Source organism: Misgurnus anguillicaudatus, chromosome 22 (genome assembly GCF_027580225.2).
Source record: "Misgurnus anguillicaudatus chromosome 22, ASM2758022v2, whole genome shotgun sequence".
Lineage (NCBI taxonomy): Eukaryota > Metazoa > Chordata > Actinopteri > Cypriniformes > Cobitidae > Misgurnus > Misgurnus anguillicaudatus.
Genome location: NC_073358.2, coordinates 8,990,302 through 9,007,118, shown reverse-complemented (window position 1 = coordinate 9,007,118; position 16,817 = coordinate 8,990,302). Strand labels below are relative to the sequence as shown.

The 16,817-nt window shown below is 38.4% G+C and overlaps 1 protein-coding gene across 1 annotated transcript in view; it reads left to right on the top strand.

Annotated features, from left to right (window-relative positions):
* Window positions 1–16,817, top strand: part of notch1b (notch receptor 1b) — a 63,707-nt gene that overhangs the window by 23,988 nt on the left and 22,902 nt on the right. Inside the window, exons 5-15 of the mRNA XM_073861004.1 lie at window positions 2,347–2,469; window positions 2,778–3,011; window positions 3,431–3,586; window positions 3,687–3,872; window positions 4,964–5,077; window positions 7,752–7,865; window positions 9,658–9,891; window positions 9,981–10,091; window positions 12,565–12,757; window positions 13,074–13,219; window positions 13,302–13,415. Of these exons, the coding sequence (XP_073717105.1) occupies window positions 2,347–2,469; window positions 2,778–3,011; window positions 3,431–3,586; window positions 3,687–3,872; window positions 4,964–5,077; window positions 7,752–7,865; window positions 9,658–9,891; window positions 9,981–10,091; window positions 12,565–12,757; window positions 13,074–13,219; window positions 13,302–13,415 (1,725 nt within the window). The remainder of the gene's footprint in view (window positions 1–2,346; window positions 2,470–2,777; window positions 3,012–3,430; window positions 3,587–3,686; window positions 3,873–4,963; window positions 5,078–7,751; window positions 7,866–9,657; window positions 9,892–9,980; window positions 10,092–12,564; window positions 12,758–13,073; window positions 13,220–13,301; window positions 13,416–16,817) is intronic.

Here is a 16,817-nt window from a genome sequence, read left to right as displayed (position 1 = left end):
TTAAATGTAGCGAGGTATACTTTCACTTTGCGTGTCTGTCTTGCTGGCGCACGTGCCTGTATAGCGAGCCGCGTACTTGCGCGCTCTCTCTCTCTCTCTCGAGCGCGCGCGCATTCAGTACGAAAGCACAGATATCTTAGCCTATACTACTGCAAAGGGCTTTATTAGCCACTCTCTTATAAAACAGTACTAACGCATTTGAGAAGAAACACGACAAAGATTTGCATGTGAAAAGTGTACATCTAGAGAAGAGATACAGAGCTCCTTCCTATAGCTGTCACATTAATAATCTGATTTTTATTAAATAGTATTAAGTCTGACTGCATGTTTATACATATATTCATAGATATAGAATAATGAGAGACAAATATAATGCCTAGAGTAAGGCACCATCTTTGTAAAACTGCTTTAAAAAAAACATAAGTACTAACTCTGGGATTTTAAGTATTTCTATGAGTTACCCCAGAAGCTAATAAATTAATGGCAAAAACACAACTGTTACAACACTGCTTATTCAATTGACAATAACCAGATGATAATAATAATAATAATAATAATAATGTTACTAAATTCAAAACAAAAATGTAATTCAAAATAGTCTTGTATCGTGATGCGCATCGTATCGAGGCCCTTGTATCGGGATACGTATCGTATCGGGAAATTGTTGGCGATACACAGCCCTAATAAATAACATGAGCAAGAGCGCTCAACAATTATATCGAATCAACAGGCACGTGAAACCTAGCTAGCAGGTTGCTCAAACAACAAAATCACCAGCTAACTTAATTTTAATTTGCAAGAACTATAGACTAAAAGAATAACAGCCTTAAATAAACCCAAAACATAATTCCACTTACAGTTCTAACAGACATGTGTTTTATCAACTGGCTATCCTCCAGACATGACGGACCACGTCTTTATCTCATTTCAGCCTTGTGGCGCACATGCCCGCTCGCGGTGTGAAGCGCGTCTGCGCTATTCTCCGAAATGCACTTGATGGCCTTTTTTGCAGCAAATTTTTCTTTTTGGACGACCTAGTTAAGCCGGTAGGGTTTCCCTGCTTAGGCGGGCCGCCCAAACTGCAAAGTGCTGCGGGAAACCCTGATATTATGTATAAATATAAATACTCAATATATAAAAAAAGAAATTCCTAAAATTATACATGAATGTTTGTACTGTGCATCAAAATAAATTAATGCATGTATAATTTTAAGAATTTTTTTTATATTAAGTATTTATATTTATATATAATATAAATTATATATAAATATTAAAACACATATACACATGTAAATATTTCCTAAATGTATACATGCATGTGTGTGTATTTATATGCATAATTATTAAAGACAGTACACACGCATATGACGTAAACAAAAACCTTTATTCTGAAAACGATTAGTTGCGATTAATTGTTATGCAGCCAGACCTCTGACTTTAATTTAATTTGCTTGATGTGGACATAAATTGGATATGAACCTGGTTTAATATTCGATGTCCAATTTGAAATGGCACATCAGCTTCAAAAGCATTGTCTGGATTTTTATTTGGTTTGAAATGTTTTTATCAGCGTAGTGATTCGAGATGAAAAGTGAAATCAGTAAAATCGTTTACAGCTGTTTCATTATAATTAACATTAGCTGCGTTTCCTTTACCCAAATTGACATTGCGAATTGAAAATACAGCCAATGGAAACGCGTCAATTTCGCAAAAACTCCCATATACCGCAATTTTTTTAGCCTAGCATGAGTTATTCAGGCAATTTTGAAAAGGTATATTTCGCAATCTAAACCTGATGCAAGTAAGTTACATAATTGTTGACGATGACGCGGTATGAACTAAAACCTCCCAGAAACACCTCAATACAAGCTTTCCTTGCCAATAATATTTGGATAACACTCCTACATCTCTTTTGATTTAAATTAATATACTATTACCTCCAAGAAACACCTATACGTTTACAAGCTTTGGCCAGGATGCCGGGGCACACCCCTACTCTTTATCGAATGACATCCTGGGATTTTTAATGACCACAGAGAGTCAGGACCTCGGTTTAGCATCTCATCCCAAAGACGGAATTTAAAATACAGTATTATCCATACACATTAATGTTTGGATAATACTCTTACGTCTTCTTCGGTTAAAAATAATGCCTAGTGCGGTGGATGTGATATTAGTAAACATACCAACATCAGTCGACTTAACGTTTGAAATGATTTATCGCGAAAGAAAATACTATGTTTCAATCACATATCATTGGTTAATGGAAACACAGTCATTTCGCAATAGTCTTTAGTCGACATTTAGAAAATAACACTAAAGTTTTACGAAATCTTTTCTTTCCAGGTTTCAGCGGTCAGAACTGTGAGGAGAATATAGACGACTGCCCGGACCACCAGTGTCTGAATGGAGGAACCTGTGTGGATGGAGTGAACACATACAACTGCCAGTGCAAGCCAGAGTGGACAGGTGCAACTCTCTTCTGCTTTCATGTGCATGTTGCATTAGTGCTTTTAAATGCTTAAATAACAGAGCTTTAAGATTTATTTTACTATATTTATATTGGCATTTGATCTGTGTTTGAGGGATATTTACATACACTTTTATCCAAAGCGACTTACAGTGTATTCAATCTATACATTTTTATTGGTATGTGTGTTTGCTGGGATCAAACCCACAACGTTTACACTGCTAACAATACAATGATATACCAATTGTGCTGCAGGACATTTACGTATATGTTATATTTGAAATGTACGATCATGCTAATTCCCCAGGTCAGTTCTGTACCGAAGATGTCAACGAGTGTGACTTGATGCCCAATTCCTGTCAGAACGGTGGGACGTGTTTGAACACGCAGGGTGGATACAACTGTGTCTGTGTGAATGGCTGGACCGGAGACGACTGCAGTGAAAACATCGACGACTGCGCAGACGCAGCGTGCCATGCAGGAGCTACGTGTCATGATCGGGTGGCGTCCTTCCTATGCGAATGCCCGCATGGGCGCACAGGTGCACAATCCTTATATTCTCTTACGTTTATGAGTAATGATTTAAGGGTGTAATTTTTTTTTAGTTCAAAACCACTTAAGACCTAGTGAATTTTTTTACTCAAACCAAAGCGATCAGAATACCCATTGACTTCCATAGTATTCTTTTTTCCTACAATGGATGTCAATGGGGCTTCGGATCAGTTTGGTTACAAACATTCCTCGAAATATCTTCCTTTGTGTTAATCAGAACAAAGACATTTCTGCAGGTTTTTAACAAAATGGGTGCGAGTAAATGATGACAGAATTATTATTTTTGGGTGAACTATCACTTTAAGCAGGCAGTAGATGTCATAGATTTGAATTTGCTGTGATGTATTTCATAAATTCCTGCATTATATTACAGCACATGTTAATTCCCATTGTGTCTCTGTGTCGTAGGTTTGCTGTGTCACTTGAATGATGCTTGTATTAGTAATCCCTGTCAAAAAGGCTCCAATTGTGATACCAATCCAGTCAATGGCAAGGCCATCTGTACCTGTCCTCTTGGTTATGTCGGCCCAGCCTGTGACCAAGACGTTGATGAATGCTCGCTGGGTGAGGACTGATTCATTTATTTGTCTCTGTACCGTTACCGAAATGTTGGAAACGATAATAGCATGGTATTATTTTAAGAATGCATATGTCTGTCTAGCAGGTGCAAACCCTTGTGAGCACGCTGGAAAATGTATCAACACGAAAGGTTCTTTTCAGTGTAAATGTCAGTCGGGATACGTGGGAGCTCGATGTGAAATCGACATAAACGAGTGCATGTCGAGCCCCTGCCAGAACGAGGCTACTTGTTTGGATCAAATCGGAGGCTTTCATTGCATCTGTATGCCAGGTAACCAAACATCACTGGGCAGCAAATCAGCCTATATATATATATATATATATAATGGATTGTATCGCTATTAAATTGTGACTGCATATGGGTGATTCTCACGAAAACTTGGTTTTAAAAATGTCAAGCATGAAAATGTAAAAATTGCTTAAATTTACTTTTTTTCCCACCAGACATTGAAAAACAAAGTCTGGAGTAAATGGGAACATTAATTTAAAAACTTTTACTTATCATTTAACACTTTTTGTAACATAATTTAAAAAATTTGTCCTAAAAAATCTCATTACCGCAACAGTCAGAAAACATCAACACTGACATATTTTCAAAATGACATGACAAACCTGAAAGAACATAATTTGGAGATTCTGCACATGCATTTAAAATCAAAGTATTATGCTTCTATTAATTAAATTAACATTTAATAAGCATCTGTTGCGGTAATGATAATCAAAATGTCGTGTAAGCATTCTGACAAGACAATATTTCAAATTAACTGTAAAAAAATGATCTTACCTGGTAGCCATCTTGAAGTAACTGGTCCATGTGCTTGGTCACTCAAAATCAAACTTTATTAAAATTCTGTATGTGTGCTTAAACTGTTCTCAAAAAGTGTTGCGGAGGATGAGAACATCAGGCATGGACACATCATTTTCCTAATTTTTCTTCATTATTATTATACATGAATATTCAGTAAATATTTTTTCTGTCATCTAAAGTAGTCTAGCAAAACATCCATTTATTTTTTTTCTTAATATTTTTGTTAATTTGATTAAATTACAACATAACGCATGTTCAAGCACAGCCGGACACATTGCGGTAATGAGAATTTCAGCAGAAAATGAGATAAAATTTACAATTATAAATTCTTATGTTGAAATCACACATTGTGCAAGGTAGAACACAGTATTGTGTTAATTCTGATGCTTTTTAATGTTACTATATTACACATTTTAAAGCTAAAATCATTAGTGCCGTGGTGTTTCAATGGTTTCGTGAGAATCACCCATATATTGTATATAATACTGTACCTTGACAGCATCGCTAAGCTGTTTGAATTCTCTTGCTTATTTCCTCCCTATGCTTATTGGCAGGGTACGAGGGAGTCTTCTGTCAGATCAATATCGATGAGTGCGCCAACATGCCCTGCCTCAACAATGGGAAGTGCGTCGATAAGATCAACAGCTACCAATGCGAGTGCCCGACAGGTGAGCCTGCAGGGGTCAATCACCTCCCAGGACAGAACAGAGAGGAGAAGAGTAATCCCTGCCTTGAGGCAGGCTTAGTCAGGCCGGGCTAAAACGCACAGAATAATCCATAGAGAAGCTTCTAGAAAGTTTAAATAGTACAGTTTTTGATTGAATAAGTTTTGAGGTGTGTGTATTTTAATGCATGTATACCGTAATGTTAGTTTTGAATATGTGACCATGGATCACAAAAAATGACCCAATTTTCTGGTTGAGATACACAGGGTTCCCACGGGTCCTTGAAATCCTTGAAGGTTTGTGAATCTGGGGGAAATAATTCAAGGGCTTGGGAAGTTTTTGAAAATCTACATACATAGATACAGGTCATTGAAAGTGCGTGAATCTATTTTATGCAAGAAGTTTACTGAAAAAAAATCCATATTATACCCTGTGTAGTGTAGGATAATATCACAAAATTCTAGACTTTCTAAGCACACGTGCTAAACTGTTCGCTTTAAATGCTTATATCTTTTGTATGCGAATGTTAATTCATACCAAAATGCTTTTTTGCATAGTTTGATTTGACACATGAAAACGTCTCGGGTTAACTGTTGTTCCCTGAGAAGGGAACGAGGCGCTGCGTCTCCCTTGCCATACTTCCTGCATCCCTGTAACGCCGTCTTTGGCAATATTTCAGATAACGATATACTTCCTGGCACCCGTGTCACCCTGTATTTGTCGTTAAGCCTCACCATTGGTTGAATTTGATATACACATTCAGACGCACTTACCCCTGGAGGCGCCCCCAAAGTGTCAGCGCAGTGACGCAGCGCGAGTTCCTTTAAAAGGGAACTGTAACAATGTATCTTAAAAGGTAACACGATGTAACCTTGCTCTCACTTGAAATGTGTCCCCACATTTAGTCATTAAATTTAAGGGTACTGGACCTGGAAAGTCCTTGAAAAGTCCTTGAATTTGAAGTTTACTAAGGTGTGGGAACCCTGGATACAACTATTTGATGGTCTGGAATCTGAGGGTGCAAAAATATTGAGAAAATCACCTTTAAAGTTGTCCAAATGTAGTCCTAAGCAACACATATTACTAATGATAAATACATTTTTTATATATTTATGATAGGAAGTCTTCATGAAACATGATTTTTACAAATTATTTTAATGATTTTTTGCATACAAAATCGATAATTGACCTGTACAATGCATTGTTGGCTCTTGCTTTAAATATACCCATGTGACTTATGACTGGTTTTGTGGTCACATATGTGTTGGTTCATCTCATTTTTTGTATTCTAAATGCATATCTTTATCAATATGAATCCTGAATCTAAATCAAATGTAAAATATGCTTCACAAATGCAAACTGTGTATGCACGATGTATAATATTGGATATCATTTTGTTGTTATTATTATACCCATAATTCCCCCCAGCCCAGCTTTTGAACAGCTCCAGTGATGTGAAAGTAATTTTGGTGAAAGTGTAGCATGCATCTCTTAACAGGATCAAAAACGGGTCTCTTTATGTAGCAAAAGCACATTCAGGATGCAGAGGAATTCATGCATAAATAAGAGGAGGGGCGTAGGGGTGATGCAATATGAGGCTCGTTGAGGAGAGTGCCGCAGAAGTTTGGGAGGCGACACGCTAGAAAAGTGGAGGCCAGGCCCTTTCACCGTTTCAGATGGAAATCAGAGCCCCTCTTCAGCATGCCGTGCGAGGGCTCCTTTTCACCAGTATACACACTAAACCCCTATGGCAACCACAATGGGCGCTTTTTTGAACGTGGCATTTCAAAGAGACTTATAAAATTCCTGTCTTCTAAAATACGCATACGACTTGATTACAGATAGTAGAGAGTTTCTGGGAACGACGTGAGCGGGAATTATTTATCAAGATTATCAATATAACAGGCTTAAGCAAAACCATGTATTATACTTTCAGAATGTAATTCGTCCCACGGCATCTGTGATGCAAACCTAAAAGACATATAATTTGAAGGGGGGACACAAGGCATTTTTAGGAACAACAATATAGTACAGACCTGGGGATGGGTGTCTCTTTCACGAGGCAAACCATTGAGCAACACCCTAGCAACCATCATCTGAACAATGTCCTGGTGATTTCTTTGTAACCTAATTTATTGTGTTGGAAAAAAAACTTCAATCCGGTATAAACGTCCCATAAGTCGTTGCACTGATGGATTTGTAGCCCTTAATGTGTTCAGACTGTATATTTGAACAGCAGACGTCTTTAGCAAGGGATTAAAATAACTGAGGTAGAAGGCATGAATGTTGGGGGTTCCTGAGCGACGGGGCAGCTGAATAGCAAGAGGTCAGGGGTTGCGAGGAGCTTTTCGGTGAGGCAGACTCAAAAAAAGGGGGGCCGCAGGCTGGGTAGGAGAATGCACATTGTGATGGAAAACCTCTACGAGACAAAAGAGGCAACCGGCATGGCTCGGCGTTCCATTGAATAGACAGTTCCTCTTTGTCTGGTACTCTCGGTCGTGACCCCCCTCCTTTACCCCATCTCCCACTTTTACTATGGCAGTGAGAAAAAGAAAGTTGGTTTTAAGTGATGGTAGTGTGGAGGAATGAAGCGGGTGCGAGCGGGAGAAATCATTTCATTGACCCCTCTCCTTCCCGCCATAGCCCGCCTTTTATCTCCCTCTGTTTCTGCCCTCAGGATTTTCTGGTAGCCAATGCCAGTTCGACATCGACGAGTGTGCAAGCACCCCCTGTAAAAATGGGGCCAAATGTATTGATGGGCCAAACTCGTACACCTGCCAGTGCACAGAAGGTATAAAGATGCTGCATGCATGTTTTGTTGCTTATATACAGAAATAATTGCATCACATATACCTTAAAAGTTATGTAATGTTTAGTGTATTTTCATACATGTTGTCATTATTATGTGTTATGCAGTAAATATAATTTTAGTAAGAACAAAAAAATTGTCCTGGTTAAGAGAGGTAGAATATTTATTTATTATTTCTACAGTCATGAAATGAAATTTGGAAAAATCAGATACATTTTTATGTAATATTTAGGCTTGGGGGAATCATAAAAAAGTCATGGAAACACTGGGTTGTTTTAACTCATAGCTAGGTAAAATATGGACAAGCTGATGGTTTAAATTAAAGGTGAGGTGCATGATTTTTGAAAAACACTTTGGAAAAAGGAGTCGGGTCGAGTACCAAAACACACTTGTAGCCAATCAGCAGTAAGGGGCGTGTCTACTAACCGACATTGTTGCATGGGTTGCATAAAGAGACAGAGCGCAGTTATGCAATTTTGAAAAACACGCCTACCGGGGGGAACACAATCCAACCGTCTCCATTGACTTTGTATGGCGAGAGGCCGCCTCCTTGTCATTTCTGGCTTATAGCAAAAACAGAATAATGCCTAAAAGCTGCTGTGTGACAATATGTACAGCTAACAAGCCAAAGAACCCAGAAATAAGTTTTTATAAGCTGTCGAGCCGTAACACCCAGCCTTTAAGGAGAAAAAAGTGGATCGCCGACTACGTTTCCCCCTAGTGGACGCAGTTCTACTAATATGAGTACTATGAAAAGTTGCCTGTTTTCCACTTTTGTGTCTTTAAACGCTCGTTTTTTGAGGTCGGCAGCTTATAAAAACTAATTCCTGTGTTTTTTGGCTTGTTAGCTGTACATATTGTCACGCAGCAGCTTTTAGGCATTATTCTGTTTTTTGTTATAAGCTAAAATGACAAGGAGGCCGCCTCTCGCAATACAAAGTCTCTATGCGCTCTGTCTCTATGTGTGGGGCGGGTCTATCAACAGAAGGTCCAGATTCTATTGGGGTAGGGGCGTGTTTGTTTAGGTGATTTCAAATGTCAACATTGGCTTTCGGAGATCATGCACCCCGCCTTTAACTTAGAAAACGTCCATACTTGACCCAACCATGGGTTAAAACAACCTAGCATTTTTTAAAGTATAATGCTGTGTACACACCAAAAGCAAAGCATTACTTTCCTTGCTCTAGATTACTCGTGGGATTTAACTTTGCGTCAAGTAAATTTTTTCGCTTGAGTTGAAGATTTTTAATTTGCGCAGAAGACGTGTTTGAGGCGAATAGCGCGTGTTTATGTAATTTACTTGCACACATAATTAGATTCGCTTGTGGTTTGTACACAGCACAATGAGGCATACAAACCAAACGCGAAGTTTGTAATTTGCATTGCGTTTTTTTGCTCAGTATTACTCTTTATTAATTAATTTGATGAATAAGTATTTATTTATTTATTAATTTATTTATTTATTTTTTGCTAGAGTTACTTGTTTTAAATTGCGCGGAAGACGTGTTTGATGCAAATAGCGTGTGTTTGCGTAACTTGCATTGCGCAAATTCGCGGTCATTTGCGTCTTTGCATTGACTTTGTATGTAATATACTCGTGCAAATAAATACATTTGCTTCTTGTGTGTACACCGCATAACACTTCAAATAGCTAAAAAAATCTATTTTTGCTAATGCAATGGTGGTAATAAACAACTGGAAGAGTCATTTCTAAAAAAAAATATTGGTCAAACGGTGTCATAATAAATATAGTCAATAAATCTTTCATTTCTAGGTTACACCGGACAGCATTGTGAAACAGACATAGACGAGTGTCTCTCAAACCCATGTCATTATGGCACCTGTAAAGACGGCCTGGCATCCTTTACTTGTTTCTGCCGTGCGGGCTACACCGGCCGAATATGCGAGACCAACATTAATGAATGCCTCAGTCAGCCCTGCCAAAACGGAGGGACCTGTCAAGACCGGGAGAATGCCTACTTTTGCGTTTGTCCCAAAGGAACTGAAGGTAACACTATGTGTGTAACATTTCAAATAAACATTTTAAAGTCTAAAGATTTTCTGGACATTTATATCGCCTTTGTTTTGTGTCGACAGGTGTTAACTGTGAGGTTAATGTAGATGACTGCAAGAGCAACCCTTGTGATTATGGAAGGTGCATTGACAAGATCAACGGGTACGAGTGCGCCTGTGAACCAGGATACACAGGTTAGTTTTGTCAGCGAATCAGCACAGATCATGATATCACAGATCACACACCTTACGAAAAATACCAATGATCACAATCTGAATTGGACGTTTCAAAGTACTTTCACTAAATGGCGAACAATTACAAAAAGTAAGAGATCTATGTAGAACACTTATATTATTGATATTAGTTTAATATCTTAAATGTTTTTAATGTTTTTATAAAGTTCTTCTAGACAGCAAAATAGAAATAAGGTAATTTATTTCACCAGATGCGAAGAGGCGGCAAGCGTGAGTGATTTATATGTAAACTAAAAGTTTATTGAGTAGGCTCGCATGATTTTCGGTTGGGGGGCTTTAGAAAAGAGCCAAGCTCCCCTTTTGCACCTGCACTCACTCTTGTATTAAATAAAGATTTATATGATTGTAAAGTAAAATAAAGTTTATGGGCCAGTTTCCCGGAAAGGGATTAGACTAGTCCTAGACTAAAATAAATGTAAGAGCTGTCCAAACTGAAAACAACTTGCAATGCCATATTTTTAAATCCTGCTGAGCGGTAAGCGCGAATGGGGTGACGCGGATGTTGTGTTCCACACAAATTGAGTGTTGACGTGTGATCCGCGCTAGTTGAAAAATCTGAAATTTGCCAGATTTTGACATTGCGTTAACCAATCAGGAGCTTGTTATAGCAGTGTCGTGATTACAGGAAGCGAGCGGAGTCAGAAAAACAAAACAACAATGGAGGAATATACAAGACATCTTTGTACTTTTACAGGAATTAAAAGGATCTTGTTTGGAAGAACCTTGTTAAGTTTACTCATTTTGAGATATATAAGCCCCTTCCATGGTGCAAATTTACACGTGAATGTCTCGAATTACTAGAATTTTACGTGTGACTTTCACGCGTGAATTAAGCGAATGGCGCGTTTTTGACGCCTCTTCCGTGTCTGGTGTGAACGCACAGTAATGAAAGTCAGCAAAATGGCCAAAATTGCTTACAGCACTTTTAAAGCAAGAAGTACCCCTGTGGTGAAAATCAAGTTTTAATTGGTGTTAAAAACATCATTGCTGAGTATTTCTCCATTAAATTTGAGACCGTCTCAACAAAAACAGACTTTGCCTTTATGTTTCTGAAACCACCGAATGTAGTATCTATTTACAAATATACATACCAGTAATGCGTGGGTTGATCCAAAATAAGTGGGTGCCTGCGTTCACCGGCGGTTACCCGCGGTTACGAGTCATCCAAAAATATTTTTAATGATATTCGGGTTGCGGTCGGTCGGGTCGTTTGAAATAAAGGCGCCAATTAAACCTTTGTAATTTATATAGTTTACAATAATATAAAGAACACCCTATGGCAACTAGTTCCTACTGTACGTCTATGGCCCAATGATGCTACGATGGCATTTACTACTTTTAAAAAATGCGGGCCAGGAAGCGGGTCAGGTACAATATTTTTTATTTTTTTTGCGGGCGGGTTAGTTGAAAACGTCGGTGGGGTGCGGGTTGTTTATACATTGACCCGCGCATCACTGATACATACATACATACATGTATATATATATATATATATATATATATATATATATATATATATATATGTTCCAAGGTGGTGCGAAAGAGTCGAGGCGGGAACTAATTTGCATATTCAGCTCTGCATATACTAAGTGAAGCAAGGGTGAAGAGTTACATTTAAGCTGTTTTAATGCATAAAGAAATTACTGTCACAGGAAAATCGTTTACATATGCTATTATGATGCACAAAGATAAGTTTCAAGTGCAGGGGGACTTTTTCCACTATTTCAGAGGAAATCAATCTTTATTTAAGTTTATTCAAGTCTGTACTCTTTGTCAACAATTGTCTCATTCTGCTTTAGAAATTTTAGGGGAAACATCTGGGACAATATTGATCCTAATAACTTGAATTGGCTACAGTATTGTGGTGTAGGAGGTGGTATACTTTATCAGTGTAGACGATAAGAAAGTCAACAAAGAGTTCACCAGGTGAGACGGACAACAAAGCAGGGTGGGGAGAGACAGCTGGCCAGCGAGCGCAGACTCTGCCCGGGCCGCTGTATTGCCTTACAGTCTCGCTCAATCCCCCGCCTGCCGGGTGGACAGGCAAGCCGCCCTGCTCCTCCATTCAGCCAAAAAGATCTCTAGGACATCTGGGAGTTTGAAAGGAGAAAAGATTTGCAAAAGATTTGTGAAAGTCGATCTTTTAAAAGGGGGAAGTTGGCCGGTGCTTTAAAGACAAGTGATAGACGAAACCCCAGCCTTTATGCTAGGCATTGCGTTCAGTGAATAGAGGAGTTGCCTCCAGTCGAGTCTAAAAGCTGGGCGATAAGCCTAGGGTTTCAGGGGAAACAGGGATTGGTCCAATGAATGGCATCGAATCGGGAATAGTTACAGGTTGTACTGTAGTTTGATGTTTGATATGACAAAAGAATAATTAGCATTTCAAAAATTTGTAATTGTTCTTGTTTTCTAGGAAAAATGTGTAATTTCAACATTGATGACTGTGCCATCAATCCCTGTCGCAATGGTGGAACGTGCGTTGATGGAGTCAATGGATTTACGTGTTTATGCAGAGAGGGCTACCATGACACCACCTGTCAATCACAGCTCAACGAATGCCTCAGCAACCCTTGTATTCATGGACGCTGTGCGGACAAAGTCAATGGGTTTGTATTTTATTTAAACTTATTTATTTAAGTTAATTTTATGTACCAAAATGTCATTTTGTAATGTGTCAATGGGACTGGCGCAAAATTATGTAATTTAAACACCTGCTGGTTTAGTTGTTGGAAGACCAGGAGTTTTTCTACTGGTCCAGGTGGTCCACCAGGTCAAACCAGCTTGATTTAGATCAAACAGTTCAGCTGGTGGTCCGTTTTGGACCACCTGATGATTGTTAATAAGCTTCCGTATACTGGATTTTCCAGCAAAAGTAAGTAATTCCTTGAGAAATATTTAAAATTCCCATCTTGTTTCTTACAGCTATAATTGTATTTGTGACTCGGGCTGGAGCGGTGTCAACTGTGACATCAACAACAATGAATGTGAATCCAACCCGTGTATGAACGGAGGCACCTGTAAGGATATGACCAGCGGATATGTCTGCACGTGTCGCGCTGGCTTCAGCGGTCAGTATCGTTAACTCCTAGTGTACTGTGTGGTCTCCACTTTGACACGCCTGCTTAAACTCAATGTGATGTTTGATTGTAGGTCCGAACTGCCAAACTAACATCAATGAATGTGCCTCCAATCCTTGCTTGAATCAGGGAAACTGTATGGATGACGTGGCTGGATACAAATGCAGCTGTTTGCTACCTTACACTGGTAAGACTTCAGCTTTATTCGTGTGGACTCGATTAATCGTGATTAATCGCATACAAAATAAAAGTTTATGTTTGCATAATATATGTATGTGTCATGTAAGTAATTATTATGTATAAATACACACATTCATGTATGCATTTTAAAAAACATTTACATGTGTATGTATATTATTTATATTTTTATATATTTCATTATATAAATAAATTGATACATAAATTTAAAAAATCTTAAATTTATACATGTATGTGTGTGTGTTTTTATATATAAATAATAATTACACATAGGACACACACAAATAATATGCAAACACAAACTTTTATTTTGCATGCGAACAATCGCGATTAATCATTTGACAGCACTACTATTTCGCTCTAACTGTTCATTTTGAAGTCAAGACCTACCAATCAAAGGGCCTGTCCCTTTTATTAAACACTATCAGTCTTGCTGTTGCTTTGCAAAGGCAGGTAATGTTAGGCCTGAAGGGTCAATCACACTTGACTTAATTTTGGACTAGATTTTTTGGACATTACTGTGAATATGGGTGTGGGTTGTTTTTCAGTAGAGAGAAAGGTCACGCGGTGACATATTGTTTTTTTACTGGTCATAAATCTCCACGTGATACGAATTCGCAGGTCAGAGTTCGCCAGACTTGAACTTAGCGAAATGCAATATATCATCGCACAAGCTTGCATTTTCGGTCTGATCATGTGTATGAATGGAAGTCAGTTGAACAAAAAGTGTAGTGTGACCGCCCCTTAAATTATGTTTTCATCCTAGAAATAAACATTACACCTGTCAACACAAAATGAACTTTCAATACTTTTGCCCAGTTCATGCGGAAAAGAAAAATTATGTTTGAATGGCTATATCTGTGTATATATAAATTGTTTTTATAAGTTTTCTACAATAGCTTGTACTTAGTGGTCAACTGATATGGGTTGTTTATGGCCAATGCCGATATAACACAAAATGAGTTTTTTATTTTACAAATTTCGGGAGGAACATAATTTACCCAATCACCTTGTAAATGTGACCAGCTGTCAACAATCTGCAATCAGGTGTCCACCTGATCAGCATTAATGGAAACCTATATAGACTGGCAATCAACTCACACATGTTCCTCAATAGTTTTAGCATCCCTCACACTTCCTTCCTACCCAAAACGTGGGTGGGGAGTTAGTGTTCTGGCTTCGGGCCTAAAGCCGAGCCCGGATCCCTCTCCTCTCCAGAAAGCGCTCCGGGCTTGGGCCAATACTGAGCTTGGATTCCTATCCTCAGACAACCCGCAAAATACACATTTCAATAGTAATAGTTCAATAGTTTAAGTGTAAACTTGTGAATCTAATTATAGTAAATAAGCGACAAACAGAAAATTGTTATGCGTGTTATGCATACTACTTATAAATATACACTTTTTTAGTGCTGCCACTAACGACTAATTTTCTAACGACTAATCTTTCGACTAATTTTTCGAATAGTCAACTATTCTAAACGACTAATTAAAAAAAACTCAAGTGTTTGTTATTTCATTGTGTCCATTTTATTTTGAACCCACCGGTGTCATAAACAATATGAATAACTTAAATGTTACCAAATAAAAAATTACAATGTAAACAATATAAGTAAGGAATAATTGACGACGGGCCATTGAATTATAAGAAAATAATGCACACCAAGGTGGTAATGCCGTTACACCGCAGGTGTGCATTATTTTCAAATAATTCAAAGGACCGGAGTCAATTATTCCTCTTATACCACGGTTACCACAAACATTGCTCAGGTGCCTATTTTTAAGACATTTGAAAAGATAGGTGTGCGGTTTACAGAAAAATAATCAACACCCATAGAACATTTCTCAGCCAATCAGAATGCAGCATTCAACAGACCCGTGGTATAAATAATAATAAAAACTTCCAGTGCAAAGTAGATGCTTAACAGAAATATGAAATGTTTCACTTCTACTCTTTGATCTTATATTGCATTTTAACACAACTGAATGCTATTTTACATATTATCTGTTCTGTTGTAGCCTATAAAATAGGACTAAACATGACCCATCACCTCGTTTTTTATCCAACCAGCTGTTCCTTTAACTGCTGCTAAAATCCTGATTTATATATGCAAAAATCACCATACATTTACATTGAAGCTTTACTGCTGTTGCTCTTCTCATGATTGTTGTTGTGTTTTGAGCCATTTCTTGATTTTAAATGCGAGTGATATAGCACAGACAATTCGGTGCAAATTCAGAAATATAAGAGAATACACTGTTGTTGTTACATAGACTACAGAACACGGCATACAGCATCATAGGGAGGGAGAAAGCTCGCACACAGACTCACACTACTGCTAATCTTTCTTCAAGTCATGTTAACTCGATCAGTCGTCTTTGTCAGAGACATCTGTGAATGTTGACGTTTACGCAAAAAAGAAAGTACATTAAAAACACTGCCACCTTTTCACCGTCACGTAAGGCGCGCGGTCGAGGCGCTGCAAGCAACATGAGTGATAGAGAGAGAAAGAGAGAGAGAGAGAGAGACGCGCTGAACACTCGCAACAATGAATTGAGCCGTTTAAAATAGTAAAATAAAAATGTAAATGGGAATCATGAAAAATCTATTTGTTGCGTCCAGTGTTGATTCCGTGGCGGAATCACGAGCAAACACTGATAGCCTTTAACATCCAAAGACAGAGTCATTGTACTTCTCAAAAGAGTTAATAAAACAGTACTGACTAGCTCGCCGTTTCATTAATAATCATATAACAGTTACTTACGTTGTCCTATTCTCTGTGGGTGTATCGTCAATAACTCCCGAGTGTTTTCGTTTGAGATGCTCGTGCATTGTCGTTGTGCTCCCGTGATAAGCCAGTGACGTTTGGCACGGTGTAACAGACCACTCTTTTATCACAACTTGGCTTAAAATACTTTCATACTTCGGAAGCTTTCCGACTCATAATTCCATAGACTCACCTGCCACCGCCAATTTTTCAAAATTAAAGCAGTGAAGGCAGGGGGAGAGGGAAGAAAGATGATAGCGTAGCAGATTAACCAGCAGGGCGCGCACAGCGCACAGACTGGTGTGTAGGTGAATTACATTGAGCCATTTGAGACATGAGACAGAATTACAGTGGGCCATTTGAGACGGAAAAAAATAAATATGCGACTCCTCGACTAAAAAAATTGCCGTCGACAAATTTTCATCGTCGATTACGTCGACTACGTCGACTATTCGCGGCAGCACTACACTTTTTAAGTACTTTACAAGACGTATATATTGCAGATCTGACTCTTCTCAGTACTATATAGGGGGTTGCACACCGGACGCGCAACTCAGCTCCTCGTCGAGTCGCGTCTAGGAAAACTCGGAGGTATCGTAAACCGGAAGTGCACATTTAATAGCG